Source organism: Artemia franciscana, chromosome 9, assembly GCF_032884065.1.
Source record: "Artemia franciscana chromosome 9, ASM3288406v1, whole genome shotgun sequence".
NCBI lineage: Eukaryota > Metazoa > Arthropoda > Branchiopoda > Anostraca > Artemiidae > Artemia > Artemia franciscana.
The window spans coordinates 15,606,420-15,633,738 of NC_088871.1; the positions used below are offsets into that span (position 1 = coordinate 15,606,420).

General features: G+C 34.7%; 1 protein-coding gene across 4 annotated transcripts in view; it reads left to right on the forward strand.

Annotated features, from left to right (window-relative positions):
• The window catches only part of LOC136031050 (angio-associated migratory cell protein-like), a 45,596-nt gene extending 19,353 nt beyond the window's left edge, over nt 1–26,243 (forward strand). For all 4 annotated transcript variants that reach the window (XM_065710263.1, XM_065710264.1, XM_065710262.1 and 1 more), the window contains exons 4-9: nt 2,151–2,282; nt 6,359–6,503; nt 10,037–10,248; nt 17,448–17,582; nt 22,051–22,238; nt 26,126–26,243. In XM_065710263.1, the coding sequence (XP_065566335.1) occupies nt 2,151–2,282; nt 6,359–6,503; nt 10,037–10,248; nt 17,448–17,582; nt 22,051–22,238; nt 26,126–26,186 (873 nt within the window). In that variant the 3' untranslated portion in view covers nt 26,187–26,243. The remainder of the gene's footprint in view (nt 1–2,150; nt 2,283–6,358; nt 6,504–10,036; nt 10,249–17,447; nt 17,583–22,050; nt 22,239–26,125) is intronic.
• The last annotated feature ends 1,076 nt before the right edge of the window (nt 26,244–27,319 follow it).

The window sequence follows — 27,319 nt, forward strand, 5'->3', positions numbered from 1 at the left end:
TAAATTACAATATCTACAGAACCTTTGTATTGTACCAAGACACTTTAGCTACGATGTTTTTTTTTTTACACAAATAACTAGGTAAGGTAGGGGGTACTCAGCATTCCACTCCTTTTTCCACTAGACATTTACGGATACCCAAGAGTTCCTTGCAAACAATGTGCACACGAGAGGTAACATCATCGCCAATAAAAACATTCTTATACATACTGAACTATTTTCGCATTACTAAAAATAGAAAATCGAACCTATGTTTTGTCTACTTTAATTTTTACAAACTTTTTAGAACACTGAACAACACTAAAAGACGGCAAATCTCCGCTATCCAATGACAATCCATGCACCAGCACATCCGAAATCCGAGACTTGGCATCCTCAATAGGCACTTCATTTAGGCCCTAAAATAATAAGTTGCATATTTTATGGCGATTTTCTCCACCAAACGATTGACTGACTACTAAATTCACTTCCTCGTTACATTTATTAATTATCTCTGATTGTCCCGCCATAATATTCTTCAAAACCAGAAGTTCTGATTTCACCGTTGCAAGTTCATTCTCAAGCACATAATTTTTCTTTTCTATCGATGTAACATGATTCGTCACTGCACGTAATATCCGTGTTTATGGACTAGAACAATACTAGGATTTTAATAATATTCTCAGCATTTGACCCCTGACAATCAGTGAGAACGCTACCATCAGAATCACTTGTAGAGTTTACCTCTATATTTATTTCCCGTAATAATGGAATGAAAATAAGACTATTCTTCTACCTTTATATGAACTTAATTTTGCCCACGCTAGTTTAGAGCGTGCAATTTACGTATGCCGTTAAAAGGGCACGGCTAACACCCAAATCAGGAACTTTCTTAAAATAGAAATCACTGGCCAAAAATTACAGGATGGAGGAAACTCCTTCTTATCCAATTAAAGTTATTTCATGCTATCATAGTATTCACAGTCACTAACATTATATTGAATCCGCTGCGTTAGGTTAAATGCACTCAAACAAGTTCACTCATTGACTGCTGAATGAGAACTGAAGGAAATATCTTTCCTTAAATGTTGTAAAACTTTCAAAATAGTTTTGGAAAAACTGGACTCGCTGAAATATACTCTCTTAATATAGACTCGTACTCATTTTCCTTTTAGTTTCATTATCTACATAGTGTTCTATTTTGGATTTTCTTGATTATGCCAATTCAATCCCTGTTTAGTTTTTCTTACAATAGAATAGTTAGTTTTTTCCTTGTATTGTAGGGCTGTAAGCTCTTGTAGAGGAGCAGTTGTTATTACTACGGGCTTTTATCCTTCAAACTAGCAAACTGTAGTCTAACTATTAGCTGCCTTTTTTTCTATTTATTGTAATTTATTTCAGTAGCTTTCATTTCAAAGTGTTACCTTAGCGGTGATGCATATCTTTTGGAACACTTCAGTTTTTCTTCCATAATCCCTTCGATATTTCCTGTGTAGAATATCATAACAATAGACAATTCTCTTTTACTTTAATTAACAATAAAAGACACAGTTAAAAAACTTATGCGTCATCTCGGACTGTTGCGTCACAAAATACACTCAAAATTTGGTGGCAAAATTCATATTAAAATTGAAATCCAATAAAAAAAAAATTTAGAAATATAATCACGGTTTAAATTATTAAATTAAAACAACATACTAAATGAAATAATAAGGGCCAAATAGTTCGGCCTGACAGATGAAAACCTTTATTAACCTCATATTAAGGCTCCAGCCTCTAGGAGGGAGAGACAAAGATTTTTTACAAGGGGTGTTTGGGCGAGGGCCGGGGGTTGTTAGGTGGGTCTTGCCTCAAAATGTATTCTTGTAAATCTCAATTTTGAATTTATCTGTAATATTTATGACAAGCAGCAAATGAGACTGAGATATATAACCTTCTAAAATAATAAAATCATAACTGTCTAAGCCAATAATTTACAGACATACTCATAAGAAGAGGAGTTAGATAACAAGCAAATAACCAGGTGAAAAATTGGGCAGTGAAAAACCTGGGGTAATAAACCATCAAGTAAATATATCGATTTGTAGATACCAGAAACAAAACTAGCTTTTCTCTTTTTTGTTCGGTTTCTCTTTGTAGCAGGATCTAACCTATTTAAATATTACTTTTAGGATTCTGTAACAGAAGCTGCTTTCAGTCATGATGGAATGTATGCAGCAGTTGGTGACCTAAGTGGTGTTATCAAGGTTTTTAAAGTCGGTGATCAAGGTCTTGTGTGGAGTTTCGAAATTGATGATCTAAATGTAAGTCATTTTTGTAATGAAAATAAAGAATTTTTAGTAGCTTACGTAGCTATGCTCTCAACTGATCTATTTTAATACATTCAAAATAAATAAATAGCAAAAATATCAGTATGTTTAACAGAGAGCTGTTCAAAATGAAGACTGCCTATCATCAGATAAGTTTTATCGAACACGAAAAGACAAAAGTAACAACACTAGCAAGAAGAAAAAAGAGTGAAAGAACTATGAGCAGGAGAGGGGAAAATGAGGCTACCCCAGCGTAATGAAACCACAATGCAGCACCAAAAGAAATTAAGTACCAATGAACATCATTTCAAATCAGACATCATATTAAACTACAAAAGACAAAAATAACACAACTAGCAAGAAAATAAAAACGAAGAATGAAATTAACTAAGATTAGGACAGGGGCAAAGGAGGTTACCTTTGCGTAATGAAACCACGGTACTGCATAAAGCTCCTAAAATGGGATTATTCTGTCGTCAAAAGCGAATGATATTTTCTTTTTTTCTTAAGTGGTTGGCTGTTTCAATTTTTAACTTTATTACTTAATTTAAGTTTATTTGCTGTGACAGGGATTCGATATCTTGCTGAAAACGTAGTGGGTGACAAAAATATTGCTTTGAAAACTTATTATCGTAATTTCGATTTGACAACTGCAAATCCTTAAGTTGTCCAAGATTTGTTATATTAAGAAATAAGACTTACTTACTTAGACTTAGGTCCTCCCACGACTGAGGGCGCATAAGGCAGCAACTGTGGTTCGCCACGACGACCTGTCCTGTGCCCTCGACCAAAGCTCCTCCATCGAAGACCTCGCCAACTTCGCCTCCTTCTCTAACATCCTGTCAATGGTCATTTTGGGTCTCCCTTACTTGCGGAGGCCAGGGGGTGTCCAACACCATATGTCATGAGGCAGCCTTCCATCACCCATTCGTACCATGTGCCCCCAATACATCCATCGTCGCTTTCTAATGACATCAAGGATGGGGATATGATTTGTCATGCTATAAATCACATCATTTCTTATTTTCTTTGCCCAATGTATATTCAAAACAGATCTTAGGCAGGTATTATCGAATGCCCGTAGTCGTTTTCCTAGTTGCGCAGTGATGCTCCAAGTTTCACAGCCATATGTAAGGACGGAGAGGCATTGCTATTAAAAATTCTGAGCTTTAGCTTTTGGGAATGTTTGTTATTTCTCCAAAAGTTTCTAAGATAATTGAAGGCAGAGCCAGTCAATGCTATTCGGCACAAAATCTCTCTTTCAGGATTGGCATCTTGCGTAAGAATGCTGCCGAGATATTTGAACTCTCTCACTACTTCAATTTCCTCATTGTTGAACAAGAGTCCTTCAGCTAAGTCAGAAATGACCGCAACCGCATTTTCCATATGCCCAAGTTCATTTATATTACGTTGTATAGCTTCTGATTTGTGAGCGAAGAGTGCAATATCGTCCACAAAAACACCATCATGAAGTACTCTTAGTGGGTTTAATTGTAGACCCCCCACTAAAGCTACATCCACGAAGTACAAAATCTATAACAATGGCAAATAACAGTGGCGATAGAATGCAGCTCTGCCTTACACCTGACTGAACGGTGAACCAATCTGTTAGGTCACCCTCTGTTTGTACTGCGCACATAATATCGAGGTATAGCGCTTTAATTATATTTACAATTTTTATCGGGATCCCATAATGTATTAAAATTTTCCAAATGGTCTCGCGGTGTATCGAGTCGAAGGCCTTGAAAAAGTCTATAAATACTGTGAGCAGTTGAACTTGCCGTTCGTTATATTCTTCGAGCAGGACTCTGAGGCTAAACATTAGGTCACAACATGATCTGTTTTGGCGGAATCCATGCTGTCCATCTCTCAGAACTTTCTCTACTTTACTTTGAATTCTATTGAGGATAATTTGGCACAAAACCTTGCTACCAACTGATTGTAAAGCGATACCTCTCCAATTATCACATTTAGTCTTTTGTCCTTTTTTGAAGAGTTTGACAATTACTACCTTTGACCATTCACTCGGGACTTTTTCATCATCCCAAACACGCGACTAAGTTCAAACTTGGGCACTGCTAGGGCGTTTCTACCATATTTCAACAGTCCTGGGGGTATGCCATCATTGCCGGCTGCCTTTCCGTTTTTCAAAGTCTTCAGAGCCTCTTTTACTTCACTCAGCAAGAGATGTTCATAATATATTCCAAGATCGAACAAAGTTTCTTCAGGGATATTTAAGGAAGTTGTGGGAGGCACCTGATTTAATACCTCGCTGAAATGCTCCATCCAGGGTCGAATTATGTCATCCGTCTTGGTTAATAAGATGCCTTCTTTGTTTTCAACTTGGGTCGAAGAAGCCTTCGAAATACCCGCAAGCTCCTTCGTTATAGCGTACACAGTGCGACTATCTCCTCGCCTGGCGGCTACTTCAGCCCGATCAGCCATAGTTTCTAGGTACACCCTCTTATCATTCCTAGTCCGCGTTTTGACTTGTTTATTGAGACGCTTATACTGCGCGTTTAGATCATCTAGATATTCTCTAGTGCATGTCATATTATGCTCATGCCTATCAACGAGAATTTTGACTTCTGCCCTTTGATCAATGATATCCCAGGTACAGAATTTATAATATAAGAACAGATAATAATAAATTAGAACAGAATTTATATTTATGAATATATCGTTAGGTTGTAAAAAGTCGGTTTTTATATTCGTTGCTGGGATTCAAAATATTTTCAACAAATTATTGTTGGGAAAAGCAATTGAACGCTCGAAGACATTTCGCACATCATTCCTATTCGGGGCTCTATGAGCGAGAGTTTGTTCCATAATTTAATAAAATTTGTATTATGAAATTTCTTAATGTTACAGTTTTGTTGAAAGAAAATATTTCTAAATGATTCTAACGTTTCAGAGCTATTGCAATTATTTATTTTAGAGCTCTCATGTTTTTTCTCGAATATCAAAATAGAATGGAACAAATATATAAGCTATAATTTTTAAAAAGTTTTTGAAGCTTTATACTTAACTGCATAATTTAGCCCTAAATAAGCCCTTACAGGGAGAGGGGCGTATCAAACATTGTTCATCCCTCTGAAAGACCGAATAGGGCCACATTTAATAATATGGAGCAGAATATAGTCATCTTATAGAAATGGAAAAGTTTGTGGTTAGAGCACTTTCATTAAGACTACAATTTGCTATGTTAAAGGAACAAAAAATCTAGTAATGAAAATACTATCCTAATTAGGCATTGATATAGGATATTTGGTACAGTTGTAATTTAGGGGATTATGATTACTCTGAAGAATTTTTCAGATATCAATTGCAATGTTCCGAGAGCTAATAATATGCTTCAGGGTGTAAATAAAACACAAACGGAGAAAAAAGAGCCGCCTCGGGCTATCTCATCTGACATTTGACATCATCTGATAAATATTTGGAAAAAAGGGGCAAAAATCGTACGATGAAATGCCAATAAATAAGTATAAAGTGAGAACTTCGTAATTAAGGTAAAGTGTAGTCACAAAAAGAAGTTTTAATTGAAAGAAAAGAAAACAAAGAAAACAAAGAAAACAGAACTCATGTCTTTTCTGCAACCTCTTAAACAGTCGTTTATCACACTGATACAGGTAATCGTTAACTTCAGTTCCATCCTCAAATCGTATTCACATATTCTTGGTCCAGCAGTTCTTCCTGTGGAAAAACCAAGGTCATAATAATTTTTTGCCTTTGGCTTTGTAAATAATTTAATGAAAGATTTAAGCTAATTAGTATTTGAAAGATGTCGAAGAAGCAGGTCTTTAGTAATGTATTGTAAGTGTACTACTAAATATTACTTCTGGTAAATATTTGGAAAAACGGCGAAAATCGTACCATGAAATGCCAATAAATAAGTATAAAGTGAGTACTTGGCCATTAAGGTAAAGTGTAGTTGTAAAAAAAAAGTTTTATTGTATTGTTAGTTATTCTTATTGGTTAATTCAAATAGAAGAATGCCGGTAAAGGAAATGAGAAGCATTAATCTCGTTCTAAAAACCATCTTCTAATTTTTCTATTTCTACTTACAGTGGCTAAAGTGGCACTTTGGAGCGCACGTACTATTTGCTGGTGACATTTCTGGCTCGATGTGGATGTGGCAGATTCCCTCTGGCATGTGTAAAACGTTTTCTGGAGACGGGAAATCAAACAATTGTGGAGTACTTTTTCATAGTGGTTAGCATTTTTTCATTCTAAGATGTCTGGTGATGTTTATGTCTTACAGTGGATGGTCTATGTGGAGATTTAAGTTCCTCCTATACTTGAATGAAAGCTTAAGACTCAGGCCTTCCTTTCCTTGAATGGTCCTCCTTTCAACTCCTCCTTTACTTGAATCTGTTCCTCATTTTTTGCTATCTACGAAGGGTTCTTCGATACAATGGATTCCATAAAACTCTTATGAGTTATTGCTTTCAAAGCTGGAACTGATTCTGATTGTTTAGTCTTTGCTCAGTATTTTACCTTTATCATTGCAATTATAGAAATAATAGGAATTATCAGTTTATCATTTTTAACTTAAGCCCTAGTAAAAGAAGAAAAACTAGCTATAGCTATGATAAAGACCAAAAAGATAACTAAATTTTTAGAAGGAAATAAGGTAGAGATTGTGGAAAATAGAAGAAATGGAGTATTTGTTCAGCAGACTCGTTTTCTTATTAAAGTCAGAAATATAGTCTTGAATCCGGACACATGATCTTCAGCTTCACTAGATCCCATGGTTTAACAGACGGTATGGCTCAATCTACTTTATCTAGCGAGTGGCGTGGATGTTTCGGACCACAATGGGTCCTATGTTTGTTCTTGAGTCAAGAATCATCCATTGACTCTGGTTTTGCCCCCCAAATATGGAGTAGCTTGTGAAGACCACAATGCCTTTCTGTCAGGCAAAGGAAAGACTATCTTGAGAAAATAGCTTGTCTCTTTCATCCCCCCCACCTTTAAACTGACATGAACGTGTCCGCATACACACGAAATAAATAAAATAAAACCAGCGCTAACCCAAAAATAGCAAGTCAAGGTTATAGTCAGATTAAATAGAAATGTACAAAAGCCATAAATAGCAGTTTAGCGTTACAAATAAAATACTGTATTAAGAAATTACGGTATCTTCGCGTAGAAGCTATGGATTGATGAAAGTTCCATTGAATTTTGCCACATCTTGTCGTGGTCTTATTTTATTTAAATTGAGCAAATCTTGCACATTGCATTGTCTGAAGTTTTTTCTGTGGGAGGGGTTGGATGGTCCCAAGAGCTCCCCTATGGTGGGAATCAACTTGCCATTTGTTGCTGTGGCCCCGTGACCATCTAATAATAATTTATTTCAAGGAAATATTTTTAATTCTATTTTAACATATTTAATGCGTTTGGTTTGATATGTTTACTATGCTTAATCGCCCGGTTGTGCAGACGACAGTTAAAAAATTTTCCTTGGTCGAATTTTAGTGTCAAAAGAAATCGGTCATGTCAGCTTTTTATGGCACTTGGTATCTACCAAGGGTAAATCGGAAAAATTAGAAAAAATAAGGTATTTTTAACTTATGAACGAGTGATCGAATCTTAATGAAATTTGATTTTTGGAAGGATATCGTGTCTCAGAGCTCTTACTTGAAATTCCTACCGGATCCAATGACATTGGGGGAGTTGGGGGGGGGGGCATAAAATCTTGGAAAACGCTTAGAGTGGAGGGATCGGGATGAAACTTGGTGGGAAAAATAATCACAAGTCCGAGATGCGTGACTGACATAACCGGAACGGATCCGCTATCTTTGGGGGAGTTAAGGGGAGGATTAATTCTGAAAAATTAGAGAAAATGAGGTATTTTTAACTTAAGAAGTAGTAATCCGATCTTAATTAAATTTGATCTTTGGAAAGGTATCGTGCCTCAGAGCTCTTATTTTAAATCCCGATCGGATCCGTTGACATTGAGGAGAGTTTGGGGGGGGGAGCCTAAAATCTTGGAAAACGCTTCGAGTGGAGGGATCGGGATGAAAGTTGGTTGGAAAAATAAGCATAAGTCCTAGATACATGATTGACATAACCGAAACGGATCCGCTCTTTTTGGGGGAGTTGAGGGGGGGGGGAGGGTTAATTAAAAAAAATGAAGGTATTAGAAAAAATGAGGTATTATTAACTTACGAAGGAGTGATCGGATCTTAATGAAATTTCCTGTTTAGAAAGACCTCGTAATTCCGATCTCTTATTTTAAATCCAGACCAGATCCATTGTCATTGGGGGGGGGGGGACCAAAAATCTTGGAAAACGCTTAAGGTGGAGAGATCAGGATGAAACTTGGTGGTAAAAATAATCACAAGTCCTAGATATGTGATTGACATAACCGGAACGGATCCGCTCTCTTTGGGGGAGTTAGGGGGGTGGAGTTCAGTGCTTTGGCGAGTTTGGTGCTTCTGGACGTGCTAGGACGATGAAAATTGGTAGGCGTGTCAGGAACCTGCACAAATTGACTTGATAAAGTCGTTTTCCGGGTTGAAGGGAGAGGAAAAATTAGAAAAATTGAGGTATTTTTAACTTACGAGTGGGTGATATTTAGAAGGACCTCGAGACTCAGAGCTCTTATTTTAAATCCCGACCGGCATTAAGCCTCTGATTTTTTCTTTTAAAGCAATTTATTGATTCTTAGAAGTTTGCTAGAGGTCATACCATATGAGCTCTTGGCTCTTGGCTCTTCCGACCTCGTCACAAGTACCATATGAGCTCTTAGCTCTTGTTTAAATTACTGGTCACTTCTTCATACTGTGTATTTTTAGCTGTACAATACAGGTCTGCTAACTCAAAAATGGGAAAAAGACCAAATTCTACAACAGATGGCAGTAACAAACCACACAGAAACGAAAAAGAATATCCGTATGTCAAGACTCAAGGGCTTAAGTTTTGACACTTATGTATATATATATATATATATATATATATATATATATATATATATATATATATATATATATATATATATATATATACATATATATATATATATATATATATATATATTTATATATATATATATATATATATATATATATATATATATATATATATATATATATATATATATATATATATATATATACATATATATATATATACATATATATATACATATATATATATATATATATATATATATATATATATATATATACATATATATATATATATATATATATATATATATATATATACATATATATATATATTTATATATATATATATATATATATATATATATATATATATATATATATATATATATATATTATATGTATTTATAAAAAAAAGAATGTACATCAGTCTTTCCATGTTGAGAAATCTAGTTTTTTAGCTTTTTCTTTTTTCTTTACCTATCCGTTTGCCTAACTCCTAATACCTAACTCCTAACTCCTGACTATGGATTTCTATGTTTAATAAATTTCAAATCTTTTTCTTGTTCTAGGAAATTAATTTTTAAATTAATTGGTACTTCCCTTTATCAAAAATCATGTTCATAACCTTCGTTATTTTATCTCTAACTTAGTAAACATCATATTTTAAAAACCCATTTTTCATGCTATCAGTCTCATCAAAGCCTTATTCCTTTTTGAATCATTTAAAACCGTCTCTATCTCTTACAAAATAAATATTATCTTTCGCTTCTTCATCGTCAGCAATTTTTTTCTACATCTTTTCTACTGTTGAGCATTTCTTTCTTTTTCCAGGGGATCGCTTTGCTTGTGGGTATGCAGATGGAACTGTTAAAATATGGAATTTAAAAACATCAACCCCCGTGTATACTATGAGCGAAACAACTGGTCGCGATGATGAAGTTGCAATGATGAAGTTATGTATTGATATCAACAAAAGTGATCAAATGCTTATGACCGGTGGGGCTGATGGAAATGTGACTTTTTACAATCCCAAAACTGGTGTGGTAAGCGGCTGTTAGTTTATTTTTGTTATTTGTGTTTTAGTTTTATATTAAGTTCTAAAAACAGATACTTTCTGATAGAATACGATAAATTTTAGTATCTAAATCCATGGTTGCTTAGCAAGAAGACATAAGCGACTCAGTAGAGCTAGTAAGACACAAAAGGAAAAAAAGTAAAATAGATTTTACGTAAATAAGTCGTTTTGCAACTGAATATTTGTAATTATTCCTCTTTGGCATCCATAATGATGTCTATACTTGTCAATTACATTATATAGAGACTGTGTTATTTTTATGTACATTTATCAGCCGTGTTTGCGGACCCTTCAGTGGCGATGGTATACCTCTAGTGGTGGTTTTTGAAGTGTGACCCTTTCCTCGACTATATGTCCACAGCTATATTTCTTTTTCTTAAAAAAACTGGTTATGTTCATTGTTTAGACTAAAAATATGGCTAGTCTTTTTCTTGTTCATTTTTCTTTTCTTTAATTTTCATATATAGTAACAATGTATCCCAGCAATACTACAGTGTGCCGCTAGTTTAGCCAATTATCATTTCTGAAGTGATGATGTAATTCATGAATTAACTTAAAGATAGCCTTTTACTTACTCCTTCCGTTTTTGTTATTTCACTCTTCAATTTATCGCTGGGTGAAGCGTTTTACCAAATATTTCCACCCATAATTACTATGAGGAAAGTAATTCAATCTATCAATCGACTTATTTAAAGAAAAACAGAAAAAAATTACAGGACTTTAGACCGCCACAAAGGCTCTTTGGCCTGTGAGAGTGGGAGACTAAACATTACATTAAGTAAAAAGACTAATAATAGATAATAGCACACTTACATTAATTAAATTAAACTACAGAACAAATTAAGCATTAAACTTCGCACTAATTAAATCAAATAGTAGTACAGAAAGCAGTTGCAAAGGAAAGATGGAGAGGGAAAGGGGAAAGGAAGAGAGAACTAACTCTCTGGGTGTATGAGGTGGTCAGTTAGCTCTTTTTTAAATTGTCCATAAGAATTGACATAGGTAGGCAATTTTTAATAGGTAGGAAATTCCATATGGAGGCAAAACATAAAACTGGATTAAAATTTGATCTTATGGTTTTTGTTTTATGAATGAAAATATCCATGTCACTTCTGAGAGCGAAAAAAGAAACGCAAGATTTCTTTCTTAGTTCAAAATTTAAAATATATAATTGTTTGAAGGAATTAGGGAGGGGTCCATGAAAATTCTTAAAAATGGAACAAGAAGAAAGACAACGCAATAAATTAATTCCAAGCAGGCGTGTCACCTCAGTTACTAATTTAATTGCTCTGTTATATATTTTGAAAACAGGGAGGGTAAAAGAAGAGAATGTTGACAGCCATACTGTTTGAAAGTAGTACTATTGACACGAGTGAGGCTACTCATGAGTTATTATTCATGCCTTATGTCTGGCAGTGATGATTTTGGAATTTCTTTTTTATGGCTGCCTAGCTAACTCATTTAAAAATATCTCTAGGGTCTGAGGAGCTTTGTTGGAATAGATTTGTTGGGGGAGTATCCCCCCGCCAAAGATTTTTCTGGTCCCATCTTTCCCTGTTTTTATGACACTTGGTATCTACCAAGTGACGTATAGCGATCGCTAATTCTGTCGGTCTGTCGGTCTGATTTTCCCGGTTTTGCTACTTTAGGCACTTCCAGGTGAGCTAGGACGATGAAATCTGGCAGACGTATCAGGAACCAGACTAGATTAAATTAGAGATTGTCGTTTCCCCCGATTCGATCATCTGGAGGGGGGGGATTGGGGGGGGGGGGTTAAATCGGAAAAATTAGAAAAAATGATGTATTTTTAACTTACGAACGGGTGATCGGATCTTAAGGAAATTTAATGTTTGGAAGGATGTTGGGTCTCAGAGCTCTTATTTCAAATCCCGACCAGATCCTGTGACATTGGGGGGAGTTGGGGGGGGGACCTAAAATCTTGGAAAACGCTTAGAGTGGAGGGTTCTGGATGAAACTTGGTCGGAAAAATAAGCACAAGTCCTAGATACGTGATTGACATAACCGAAACGGATCTGCTCTCTTTTGGGGAGTTGGTAGGGGGGGGGGTTGATTCTGAAAAAATAGAGAAACTGAGGTATTTTTAACTTACGAGCGGTTGATCGGATCTTAATGAAATTTGATATTTAGAAGGATATCGTGTCTCAGAACCCCTATTGTAAATACCGACCGGATCCGATGACATTTGGGGGAGTTGGGGGGGGACCTAAAATCTTGGAAAACGCTTAGAGTGGAGGGATCGGGATGAAACTTGATGGGAAAAATAAACAGATTGACATAGCCGGAACGGATCCGCTCTATTTGGGTGAGTAGGGGGTGTTAATCCTGAAAAATTTGAAAAAAATGAGGTATTTTTAACTCACGAAGGAGTGATCGGATCTTAATGAAATTTCATGTTTAGAAGGACCTCGTAACTCAGATCTCTTATTTCAAATCCCGACCGAATCCAGCGTCATTGGGGGGGGGGACGGAGAGATCAGGATGAAACTTGGTTGAAAGAATAAAAACAAGTCCAAGATACGTGACTGACATAACCGGACCGGGTTCGCTCTCTTTGGTGAAGTTGGGGGAGGGGAGTAGTTAGGAAAAATTAGAAAAAATGAGGTATTTGTAACTTACGAATTCTTGGAAAACGTGAAAATTGAGGTATCTTTATCTCACAAATGGGTGATCAGATCTTAATGAAACTTGATTTATAGAAGGATCTTATTTCTCAGATGCTCCATTTTCAATCCGAATCGGATTGAAAATGGATAGAGTTAGGGGTTGGGTTCAGTGCTTTGGCGAGTTTGGTGCTTCTGGACGTGCTAGGACAAATGAACATTGGTAGGCTTGTCAGGGAGCTGCACAAATTGACTTGTTAAAGTCGTTTTCCTCGATTAGACCATCTGGGCAGCTGAAGGGAGAGGAAAAATTTGAAAAAATGAGGTATTTATAACGAGTGAGTGATTGGATCTTAATGAATTTTGATATTTAGAAGGACCTCGTGACTCAGAGCTCTTATTTTAAATCCAGACCGGCATTAAGCCTATGATTTGATTAAGCCTCTATTGATTCCTAGAATTTTGCTAGAGCTCATACCATATGAGCTCTTGGCTCTTGGGTCTTCCGGCCTCGTCACAAGCGCCATATGAGCTCTTAGCTCTTATTTTCTTATTTTCACTCTTTTTTAGAATAAATTTGTCAATTTGGTCAATTATTATCACCTTTGTCACATTACCCCCCCCAGATTTTGCTCATTGGTGCCCTTGTCACATTGCCCTCCCCCCAAAAAAAAATGCTGTGGGTCTGCCCTGTCCCAGAAAGAGACAGCCCATAATATGCAAAAAATGGAAGACCCAAGGACTTAACTTTTCGAGGAGATTTTCACCTTTAAAAAATAAAACCTTTGATTCCCATCTATTTTTCTTTTAGTTTTTAAGAGTTGTTTTTCCTTTTAAATTAATTTAGATCAGCCTGAACTCAATCCTTGATTAACTAGCCCGAAGTTGTAAACTGTAATAGAAATCATATAGAGATTGTTGTAGTTCGTTAGAATGGTGAGCTTTAGTCTCATGACTGTTGCATTTATCGTGTATAAACAAGAGAAAAACGGTTGGCTCAAGTGAAGTTCCTTGCAGCTTTCGAATTTGTCACTGTATATTCCTTTCATACAAAACAATCAATAACAACTTTGAGCCTACGACAATGCCGATAATGTCCCCAGATACGACAGACAAGACTGACACCATAATCCTTTTGCTCATCCAAAAGGTAAGTTGTACCAAATAGGATGCATACCCCTTGTGGTATCGGTAGAAAGAAATAGAAGGTTATGCCTCGCGGAAAAAGACTTCCTACTCCAGAATCATACAGTCTAATGTTAACACTTTTTTCTTGTAACCCTGCTGCTTATCTGGTAACTTTCTTATTCCGAAAATCAGCACTGGAATCCAAAACGTAAGAACGAACTCGATAGAATGAACCTTGAATCTGCAATATTCATTTTTCGGTATTTTAAATTCAGCCACCTTCTTAATATATGTTTCTTCCTCATAGCTCAACGGTGTTCTTGACATTTTTGTATTTCAATCCGAAAATCATAATGATATAAAAAAGTCCAATCAATATTAGGACTTTCTTCCTATTGGCGGACAAAATAACGCTACCAAGTAGGAAACATTGGGAAAATAAAGTAAAAATCAAGCAATTGTTTAACTTTTATTTTTTTTGCATTTGCATTTAATTAATTTATGATAGACATGAGACACTTGCTGTAATCGTTGTAGATTATAAAATCTGCAACAAGAATGTTGAAAACTAATAATAGTTTTTGCACCTTTAAGAACAAAAAAATTAATAATTTTCTAACCAATATTTTTTTTTTTTTAATGCTGGCAGAATCAACTGAAAACATATCTTCTTCCAATTCCCATCTACTAAATTTTTATTCAAAAAACTAAAATAATTTGATTTCTTTTTATCCACAATAGATAACAAATATATAGAAAAAGTGAAACCAACATTATTTTCTTTTATAACTCAGGATTCGTCAAAAAAAAAAAAACAAAAGAAAAAAAAACAGCGCAAAATCACTTAAAACGCAGCAGTTATTCCCGACTTTCTAACATAGGAAATATAGCATTGGCCACAAATAAAGATGATTAGCCTTAAATCTAATAATTTTTTTAAATAGCTTATTATTGATTTTTCAAATCTTCTCACTTATTTTTTTTTCCAGATCAGTGATTCGGTGGATATTATTATGTTATTTGTGTTGTATTTTCCTTCTTATTTCCTTTTGGATTGTATTATTTAGTTTTTTCGTTGTTTACTCCGCATTTATTTTATATCGTTTACGGATTACAAATAAACTTACTTACTTACTTACGTATTTATGCTTTTTCTCTGTGAGGTGAGACACCCATTATTTTCTTCCCTTTCCTTGTTCTACCGTCTTAACGCCAAATTTGTGTTCCATTTCTAATTGTGTTCTACTTTTAAAGTAATTAAATAAAAAAACTAATTTTTTAGCTGAAAGGAGCGACATTAAAACTTAAAACGAACAGAAATTACTCCGTATATGAAATGGGTTGTCCCCTCCGCAATCCCTCGCTCTTTACGCTAAAGTTTGACTCTTTGCCACAATTCTACTTTTTAAAACAATTAAAACTTTAGCGCAAAGAGCGAGGGATTGCGGAGGGAAAATCCATTTCATATACGGAGTAATTTCTGTTCGTTTTAAGTTTTAATGTCGCTCCTTACTTTCAGCTAAAAAAATTAGTTTTTTTTTTATTTAATTTCTGAACGTTTTTGAATTAATGCATGTTTGGTTTTGGCTCTCCGCACATAAATTATTAAAATGAAATTTGTATATTAATTCTTTTTTTGGCTAAATGGCTTTCTCTTAGTTTTGATCAGACGATTTTGAGAAATAAGGGGTGGAGAAGGAGGTCTAGTTGCCCTCCAATTTTTCGGTTACTTAAAAAGGCAACTAGAACTTTTTATTTTTAACGAACGTTTTTATTAGTAAAAAATATACGTAACTTAAGAATTAACTTATGTAACAAACTTTCATAAGCTTATATTTTTATTATGTATACGTGGGGGTTTGTACCCTCGTTAATACCTCGCTCTTTACACAAAATCGTAAGTTTTGTCTCAATTCTTTAAGAATGACCCCTGAATCAGAAAGGCCGTAGAATAAATAGTTGAAATTACTAAAAATACTTTAGTATAAAGAGCGAGGTATTTATCTCCTCCTAAATATCTCGCTCTTTATGCTAAAGTATTTTTAGAACCCCTCATATGCGTAATAATCTCTGTTAGTTTTAAGTTTCAATGCTACTCCTTCCTTTCATTTGAAAAAACGTTTTCATGTTTATTTTTCATTGTTTTTTTTATAGTAATGCTAGAAAATCCTGCACCCTTTTCATTGAATTTTTCTTCCCCCATGACAGATTCCTCCAAGGAAAGATCCTCCAACATAGCTCCTTCCCATCAGCCCCACCCCCAAACAAAATAAAATCCCCCTGAAAACGTCTGTACACTTCCCAATAACCATTACTATGTGTAAACACTGGTCAAAGTTTGTAACTTGCAGCCCCTCCCCCAGGGATTGTGGGGGAGTAAGTCATCCCCAAAGACATAGTTATTATGGTTTTCGACTATGCTGAACAAAATGGCTATCTCAATTTTGATCCGTTCACTTTGAGAAAAAAAATGAGCATCTAGGGGGCCTAGATGCCTTCCAATTTTTTTGGTCACTTAAAAAGGGCACTAGAACTTTTCATTTACGTTAGAATGAGCCCTCTGGCGACATTCTAGGACCACTTGGTCGATACGATGACCCCTGGAAAAAAAAAAAAAACACGCACCCGTGATTTGTCTTCTGGCAAAAAATACAAAATTCCACATTTTTGTAGATAGGAGCTTGAAACTTCTACAGTAGGGTTCTCTGATACGCTGAATCTGATGGTGTCATTTTCGTTAAGATTCTACGACTTTTAGGGGGTGTTTCCCCCTATTTTCTTAAATAATGCAAATTTTCTCAGGCTCGTAACTTTTGATGGGTAAGACTAAACTTGATGAAACTTATATATTTAAAATCAGCATTAAAATGCGATTCTTTTGATGTAGCTATTGATATCAAAATTCCATTTTTTGGAGTTTTGGTTACTATTGAGCCGGGTCGCTCCTTACTACAGTTCGTTACCACGAACTGTTTGATTTCCCCGTTGAAGTTTATTTCGAAAAATAGAGAAAAATCCAAGTTGGATTTCCGTCTGCTAATCAAATATGTTGATTGTTTTCGAGTTTTCGCCCAAAGATTTGAACCACCTCACAAAATAATGCAACATTTTTTGTCCCGCTGTCCACGATTGTTATCCGAGAGGGTTGGGAGAGGGGGATTTGAATGTGCAGTCATCCTATTTCGGTGGTAGGTCAAAACTATGTACAAGGCACTTTTTTAGGATCAAATAGTTAAAAAAGGAAAGGCCAAAGTTATCATTAAAGTGGTATAGTCTCAAGTTGAATATATAAACTACTACCTCCTTTGGATAATAAAAGGGGAAAAAATCTTTCTAGAAAAGGATCGTATGAGCTACATACACGCCATAGTCAAATTCTTTGGTGGAGTTGTTGGTTAATCTGTATATTTCCTTCCAGGATATCTGTAAAGTAAGCTGTGGCAGGGACGCCAGTGATTCTATAGAAGCAGTATCGTTTTCCCCGCCTTCATATCACCTTGCAGCAATAGGAACCTTGATGGGAAACTTGACAATATGGGATATAAGCACGATGGTGAGCATTTAAGTTTTTTTGTTTTTTGAAGTTTTCTTTTTGATGCTTTTTGTTTTTATAAGTAGTTATGGTACATATTAAAGGTACAGAGTATGGTACATACTCTGCGACGAACATGGGAATTCAGGTCTAGGCTGTTTTTTAATTGCCTGGATGTTTTTTTTTTATCCTAGATCCTAGCTTTTCTTCCAAAATTATACTCAAAGTAGCCTGAAATACTACTTTAAACTCTAACAACATATCATGGTTGTGGCATGTGCCGTGACCTAACAAAGGACGCGGAGTTCTGCCCATAGTAACCATAAATTTAAAAAGGTGTTTTGCAGAAAACTGTGAAGTGAGGAAGGATTTCTATTTGATTACAGTGCAAAGCCGCCTGAGGCCAACATAGCCCACAACTCCACTTCCCACGCAATAAACTGATTTTCCTTGCTGTTTAAGATGGGCACTGTAATTGTCCTATATGGGGTTTTTGTTTATAGTGATTCCAATGGGGCAGTTTTTATTTCTATCCGACGCTATTTGTTGAAATTCTGACAAATTTGTTTTCACAATAATGTTTCATTGTTTCATTGACATGTCATTGCCTTATTATTGTATCAGTAAGTGCCGTGTTATTGTAACTTATTACTATAAAGAATAAAGGAAATAACAGTTATCATTGCCTGAATCAGCTCAAATTGTAATTCTTCCCCACTTGACACTGTTTTTCTGTTGTTTTTTTTTTCAAACTCGTTCTTAAATCTTCAGCTATTATATAGGCTAGAGTTTGTGTTCGCCTTATTAGGTTGAATCTGACACTGCAGCCATGATACTTTACATGGGCGTAATTTAATAAACACTGATATAGTATAGTAAAAGCTAATATAACAAGCTTGCATAGCAAATCCTAATAAAAAACAAAACTAATAACCACATATATTACTTGAAGATAAAAAACCGTAATTACTAGAGAAAACGGAGGGCTTTACTTTTAGCAAGTGTTTATATATATATATATATATATATATATATATATATATATATATATATATATATATATATATATACAGAAATATTGGGATCAACGATTCTTCACTTTCTCAAAAATAGGAAATTGAATCATTGGGGAGAACGTAAAAGAAATTCTGCAAAACGGAAAGAAACTGAGTAAAATTTGTCCATATTTCACGGTGTTTAGCATATTTTAAATAATTTATTTACTCTCTCAGCCTCTTTTAAGACGTAATAAGTGGGTGAAAAGTCTATCTCCTTTGAGTGCTTTCAAAAGGCCTAATTTTTGGGAAGTGAATGTGTCTGATTCTCAAAATTCTTGCATACGCCGCGGAACACTGGTGTTGATACTACTGCACTATTGGTGCCATGCTAAGATAATTCCTTTTCATTTTTGTTTTGATTATTATGTGAGCAATTGGCTGAACGTGCTTTGTGATGTTATGTTTTCTTATTTAACTTAATGGAAGTGTTACAGTCTGTTGTATTCCGCTCTTAATTAAAATCTTTTTCCGTTTTTATTTGTCAGTTAGTTGTGTCTGGTTCAAATACGGCACACCTTAACTGGTCCTTATTTAACATACTTATCATACCCTTAACTGTTCTTGAGACATTACAAGTACAACCTTTTAGAAATAAGGACACACATAATGCCTGTTGATTTAGTTCAATATCCCCCTCTAAAAGCCCTGGAAGTGTCAACTTAACACTTTTAGCCGTTCTAGGAATTTTGCATATACGCCTTTTTTGAGAACTTGGATTAACATAGTGTCTTTCGACTTAATTTTATTCCTCCTCACACCATACCCTGAAAGTTAAAACTTAGTAACCTTGCCGTTCCTGAAGTGTCACTGGTATGCTCTTTTGACAGCTTACGTACACTTAATGTCTTTTGATTAGATCAGCATCCCCAAAGCATATCCAGAGAATTTCAATTTTGTACCTCTAGCCTTTCTTGAGATACTGCGATGTACCATTTTGCCAACCTGGATTTAAATGGTGTCTTTTGATTAGTTCAACATCCCCCATTATACACAGATAAATTTTGTACTTTTAGCCCATCCTAGTAGCGCTTTAGAACTAAGACCAAAATCATCTTCGTTAACCCGGGAATAAACGGTGGAATACATAGACATTTGCACAAAAATTTAAATCATTATTTTTTTTGATAACATTCATTTTTGGGAAGATTTCAGAGAAACGGATTGACTCGTGGGGGTTTTGAAGGAGCTCCCAAAAAATTTTGTGCTTTTAGCCATTCCTGGTACTGCTTTAGAATTAAGACCAAAATTGATCTTCTTTTTTTTCTTTTCCTTTTTTGAATAGACAACGTCGATTCATAATAAAGCTACTCCATAAATAAAGTTACTTTCACAAGTTACTCGTCAGATCTAGCACGAAGCTCGAGTCCGACTCGAGCTGCAAGTTTTACGCTCTTGGTTTTCAGGTGTGAAGGCAAGGCTAGGAATAAAATTGAGGAGTTAATTTCTTCTATTATTTCTTGTTGACTTGGTTAAGTTCGCTTCTTAAGGGTTTGTTTAACTTTGTTATGCTATTCAAAACAAAAAGTAAATCACATGGTTTCAAAAGGATAACCCTCAGAAAATATTGGGGTAGAGGATTCTAAAGCTTTCATTTCATCGAATTATTTTTTATAACATAAGATGAATCATTTTTTAAATGATAACCATGTATTACCAAAGCTTCTTTTCAAGTTAAGAATTTTATTTCATTGACAGAGTTGCCAAGACTATACTGCCTTTTTATCGTGCATAATTATCTTGAAAAAATTAGCTCTTTTCTGTCACTTCTGTCCCTCAAAGCTAATATGAGCGTATCAGAGTGTACATAATGCTAACGAAAATAATAAAAAAAATCCAACATAGTAAATGCTGTTCGAACGTCCATGCATTTTGATAAAAATGAATATTTGAATATCAATCATGTCTTAATCCTTACAAAAATAAAACTATAACAACAAAAATCCAAAATGGTAAATGGTGTTCGAAGGTCCATGCATTTTGATAAAAATGAATAAATGAAATGAATATATGAATATCTTTTCAAACAATCATGTCTTAATCCTAACAAAAACAAAACAATAACGTCAACAATCCAACGTAGTAAATACTGTTCGAAGGTCGATGCTTTCAGATAAAAATTCATATAACGGTTCGACCAATTTGATTTGTGCAACTTCCAGGGTTTGACCAAAATCAAAATTTTCTCGAATTTCTGGGCATTCCCTATTAAAATTATGAAATTTTTTTTTGTATTATTAACCACACCCCCCGAATTTCCTTTATTAATACGATCCACCATAAATCACATAAATCTTCTATAAATCACATGTTAAAATAACGTGGGAAATACTAGGAGTTACATTTAGGAGGATTTAACTCAGACCCGAACTTACTCATAGTTTTGATTACATTGCTTAAAATTTCAAATGGAAGAGAAAGCGGTTCAAATAGAACTTTAGATAAGATATGTTCTACCACAAAAAACAAAAATCAAACCACAAATTCAAGGCACTGATCCCTATGAAGCCTCCCTGACCTTTAGAATTTATAGTTAGGACTTTAGCACTTACGTTAGTGCAGCCTTAATATGTTTCGTGTTTCAAATGCTGATTAATCAACTATCTGCTATCAAAAAGTTTTCTTTTAAAAGCTTTAGAGGCGTCATGCTTTAATAAGACACGACTTCGGGTATTTGAACTAATACATTTGTTCTTGAAGAAAGCTTTGTCTTGAAAATTCTCTTCTTTGGAACAACGATATCTTCACTTTTTAAAAACAACTTGACACAATGCTAGATTTTTATTTTTTTTTCTAGCATTATTCTTATTTTATTTTAGTTTTCTTTGTTTTGATTTCTCCTCCCAATTTTGCCTTTAGAAAGCCAGACTGTATTCCGCCCTTATCATCTTGATTTTGGGAAACATTTTTGGATAGCTTTGAACGTTTTTCCCCGAGGTTGTGATGATTTGTTTACAATTTTATTTTGTGTTTCTTGCAAAGGTATCAATATTGCGATTCTTTTGAAAAGCTTTTTCAGAATAAGTTTTCCATGTCTTGCCCTTTGAAACTGAAACAATCTTCCACCTCCTTCCTCATAATGGGTGGTATTATAATTCAGCCTTAGTAACGCAAGGTTTTGTGTGCCCTTTTTTGCCACAAATAACTTGCAAAATGTTGAAAATTAATATCTCATGTTTCATTCGGAAAATATTTATTAAAAATTACCAGCTATGGTAATGACTTGTAACTACGAAAGTTCCTTTTTGTAAAAAGTTTGAACTTCTGTTAGAAGTGTTTATCTCTTGTGGCAGTTTTTGATGAAAAGTTATATAATGGTCTGAGGCGGCTATAGACATTTTTCACCAAGATGGTGTTTAAATCAAATTGGAATATGGGTAATTTTTACACCACCCTGAGATAATTACTGGCCTTAATGTAAAACGTTTTCTTAGTCAGAGCGCTCCAGTTTATCTTTCCCTGATGGAATTGTTCGACTGGCGTGGTCGCCTTTAGTAAATTCAGCAATTCTCCATACCGTCTCATTGGATGGTGTTGTTGCAACTATTGATGCTAGATCAAATACAGTTATTAAAAAACAACTTGGACACACCTCAAATATTCTGAATATGGATCTGTCTGTGTAAGTTTTGTCTCTTAATTTTTTACCCTTGACTTAGACATAACATTAACAACAAGACTTATCAATAATCGACAATAGACTTGATCATATTTTTCTCTTGTATCATTACGAAAGATTTTTGCATTTATTTTATTTATTTATTATTTTAGTGTTATATTTGATTATTGTGGGTGGCAGGAAAAAGCAAAATAGTAAGTTTGCTGATCGATTAATGTGTATACCGCTAATGTTACAATGATTTTCAGTGCTAAAATGCATGTTCGAAACATGAGAATTGGGGGGCTATTTCATTGTTCCGTTGATATCTTTAAATACAAAAAAAGGAGTTATTATTCAATAAAAATGCCAAAAAAGGTATTTTCCAAAATATATAAGATGAGGATAATTTTAGAAGAGCAACTGCCCTGCCCCTAATTTGACATGATTCCTTCAAGATCTTTTGTTTTCGTAGCTCATCAAAGAGGCGCAAGATTTTTCGTATCCTAAGAAAATTTTATCCCTCATCAAAGTTTGGGGAGCTTGGCTATAGTACCTGAAAAGCTTTAGGTCACATAATGCCTTTTGAATTGCTGCAACTGACCTGGCGTTATTTTACCCTCTATGTCTTTAGTTTTTGAATGACGCTTTGGAATTACCAACTTTTGAATAACGCACTTTAAATTACTACAGCCGACCTGACGTCATTTTATTCTCTATTTTTCTACCAAAAAGGAATGCCTGTCAAGATTTACAATTTGAACTTTTATGGTTTTGCTGGGGCATGTGGACTTGAAATCCGACTTCGTCTTCCCTATAGACATATCTTAATTGGCACAATGATTGGCCTTAAATTGTCAAATAAGAATAATAAAGATGTTTAGCCCTTGGGCAATGATGGGCAATTTTACCCACATCTTTGAGATAATAAGTCGAATAGCGTCAATAACAACTTAGAAGAATGTCCCTTATGTTTTATTTATCTTAGCGTTGAAGCATTACACAATAACGAGCTGGCTATTTAATTGGTTCTGAAAATAAGGAAGACGTTGTCTCTTCTAATCGTCTTGTATGGACTAATAAGGAGGCTGTTAAAGGAAAGGAATGCGTAGTGTCTTCTAATCGTCTTACACTTGGATTAAGACGATGCAAAACTGCTCCCTGCACTTTATGTATAAGCTTTTAAAAGTGTAGAAACCTAAACACTGAATCAATTAAGAATGGGGTTGAAATTTGTGAAAAATACTGTCAACACTACTTCTCTAAATTGAGCAGCCTCTTGTGACAAACATTTGCAAGTTATCATCAGCAGAAGGGATTGGATGATAAAACTAAAGACAAATGTCTCATCACCAGAGCTCTTGCCGATTTCTTGCATCCGATTTTTGTGTCAAATTTTAAGTTCTGTCTGATTTAGACTGCGAGATCTATGAATTGATCTTCACCAAGGGCTGATTTGCTTTAATCAAAAGAATGCAATAGAGTGGAGGCGAATTACAAGGTGATTCGGATTCGAGTCTTACTCTTAATTGTGTCTGAGCTATAGTGCAAGTCCTGTTTTAGAGTACTCTGGGGCTGAAGCATTTTCCCTTATTGGCTGATTTTAATGTCAGAATAATTCTTCTTAAGGTGAATCTCTGATTTATTTCGCGCTCAAGTTCTAAAATCGGACGAATCTTAATGAAGCAACGGCTTAAAAACTTAACCGATAGTAAAATTTGGTTCATCAGCCAGAGTTTGCAATGTTAAGAGTTATTACTTGTTGCGGGAAAAATTTTGAAAATTGAAAATAATTTTATGCCCCTGAAAATATAAAAGTATTAGGAATCCAGGTCGAATACTTTTTACCAAAATATTGGTCAAAGTTGAAACTAAATCTGCTTTTATCTGCCGTATATCATGTTCTTGTTCAACATTATCAAATAACTTGATTTTTTTTCTTATACCAAAATATCCAAAGAAAATCTAAAAAATGAAATCTGTTTTTTTTTCTCTCTGAATATCCAACTTGCTGCATGCAAAAAAAACAAATAAAAATAAATTCTTCTTAAATTTATACGCTACTGAAAGCCCCTCTCCTAAATTAGGCTTCGGGCCCATCTATGTAAGAGACTAATATGGATTTTGATTAGTAACTAAACAAAAAAAACAAGTTTTTTAAATGAAAGTAAGGAGCGACATTAAAACTTAAAACGAACAGAAATTAATCCGTATATGAAAGGGGCTTTTCCTCCTCAACGGCCCGCTCTTTACGCTAAAGTTTGACTCTTTCTCTTAACTCTACTTCTTAAAACGGTAAAAAACTTTAGCGTAAAGAGCGGGCCGTTGAGGAGGAAAAGCCCTTTCATATACGGATTAATTACTGTTCGTTTTAAGTTTTAATGTCGCTCCTTACTTTCATTTAAAAAAACTTGTTTTTTTTTTGTTTAATTTCTGGACGTTTTTGAATTATTGCATGTTTTGATCTTGGCTCTCCACACATAAATAATTAAAACGAAATTTGCATATTAATTTTTTTTTGGCTAAATGGCTTTCTCATAGTTTTAATCGGAAGATTTTGAGAAAAAGGAGAGAGGGAGGAAGCCTAGTTGCCCTCCAATTTTTTGATTACTTAAAAAGGCAACTAGAACTTTTAATTTTTTTACGAACATTTTCATTAGTAAAAAATATACGTAATTTACGAATTAACTTGCGTAACAAACTTCTATATTCGTATGTTTTATTGCGTATATGAGGGAGTTCACCCCTCGTCGATACCTCGCTCTTTACACTAAAGCTTAAATTCTGTTCCAATTCCTTAAGAATGACCCTTGAATAACAAAGGCCGTAGAATAAATAGTTGAAATTACTAAAAATACTTTAGCGTGAAGAGTGAGGTATTACGAGGAGGAGGTAAACCCTCATATGCGCAATAATTTCTGCTCGTTTTAAATTTTAATGCTGCTCCTCACTTTTAGTAGAAAAAAACTTTTCATATTTATTTTTTCATTGTTTTTTTTTTTAAGTAATGCTAGAAAATCCTGCGCTCCCTTCATGGAAATTTTCTTCCCCCATGATAAATTCCTCCAAGGAAAGTTCCCCTAACATATCCCCCTCTTTTCACCCCCCCCCCAAACCAAAAAATCCCCCTGAAAACGTCTGTACACTTACAAATAACCATTATTATATGTAAGCACTGGTCAAAGTTTGTAACTTGTAGCCCCTCCCACGGGGACTGTGGGGGAGTAAGTCGTCCCCAAAGACATGGTTATAAGGTTTTTCGACTACGCTGAATAGAATGGCTATCTCATAATTTTGATCCGGTGACTTTGGGAAAATAATTAGCGTGGGAGGGGTCTAGGTGCCCTCCAATTTTTTTGGTCACTGATAAAGGGCACTAGAAATTTTCATTTCCGTTAGAATGAGCCCTTTCGCAAGATTCTAGGACCACTGGGTCAATACGATCACCCCTGGGGAAAAAAAATAAAAAAAAAACAACAAATAAGCACGCATCCGTGATCTGCCTTCAGCCAAAAAATACAAAATTCCACATTTTTGTAGATAGGAGCTTGAAACTTCTACAATAGGGTCCTCTGATACGCTGAATCTGATGGTGTGATTTTTATCACACCTATGACTTTTCTATGACTTTTAGGGGGTGTGTCCACCTATTTTTCGAAATAAGGCAAATTTTCTCAGGCTCGTAACTTAGCCAGGTCGCTCCTTACTACAGTTCGTTACCACGAACTGTTTGAAAAATATTATTACCAACCTGAGATGAAACTCACTGTGCCACCATGAGAATCAATTATTTGGCTATCTGGTATAAATATCAATCCGAAAAAAATTGCCACGTGACGCCTTTTGAGTATCTGTTGTCAGTTAACTTTTGTTTTCTAAATTCCACTATAGACATCATTTTTGTATTTCAGGGATGGCTCAACACTGGTCTCGTCATCGGATGATTCCACCGCAAAAGTATATACTCTTTGACATACTACACAAATATTGTTACTATTTCCGATGGCTTATTAAACTGTTGGCCACTTCTATTAGCATCATTTAAGTCGTTTCGTTTAAATGTACCAGTATTTTGTTCTGTCTTTGGTATCCAAAACTAAAAACGAGGCATTGCCTACTTTTTTTGGTTGTTCTCATCATGCAGGAGCCCCCTCCATGCTGGATCTACTAATACATTTAATAATAAGTTTAGAAATCCATTGCCCCTTTCAACATGGTGTTGATTGGGCCAGTGTTAAACAGCAACATTTTGAGATAGTTATTATGGTTAAATTATTTGCAGAAATTCGTGCTTACTGCCTGTGTGCTAATAATATGAGGAATTTTGGAAAAGTGAGGTGGCTTACAGCCAGTGAAAGAAGGAAGTTCAAATATTTTGGCCTAGACCTCTGCTCATCCGTCTTAAGGACAGAAAGAAAAATAGATAATAAAAGAAAAAAACGGAAGTGCAGAACCATCTTCTTTCTTGAGCTGTAAAAACTGTCTTTTTTAAGGGATTTAGGAGTGTTGAATGCCTAGGCTGATAATAAGTAAATAAGGATGAATGTTACGCTTGCCTTGGTTGATTTGTTTCTTGGAAGAAAAATAGCGATGGTAACAGACTACCATAACTTTGTAGATACAAAAATCCAAATATAGCCTACGTCATAAAATGACCCATAGGTTAACATGGTAGTCACAAGTGCAAGATAATTAGGGTTTCTCATTTTAAAAATATATCTAGGACTTGAACTATTTACACAATAGGATTGAAATGTTTAAATCGAGCTTTGTTTGCTATTAGAATTTATCTTTTTTTCTGAACTCAGAAACGCTAGTAGCGACTGTTTTATGGTCAATTAGAATATTTAATGTCTCGAAAGGAAAACTGATCCAACAACTAACACATGATTTGTTCGGAACAATGATATGCAATTGAAACAATCTACGTTTGAATTTTAGATTTACGGTTGAACATTAAAAAGAAAAGAAATAAATTCTTAGTTCTAGTTTTATTTTTTTTTAGCTTTATTTATTAAGTTTTAGCGTTCTTAGTTGTATAATCTACTGTCATCGTTCTATATTTTCCTTTTTTCTAAAAACTGAGACATGCATGCCTCTTTAAA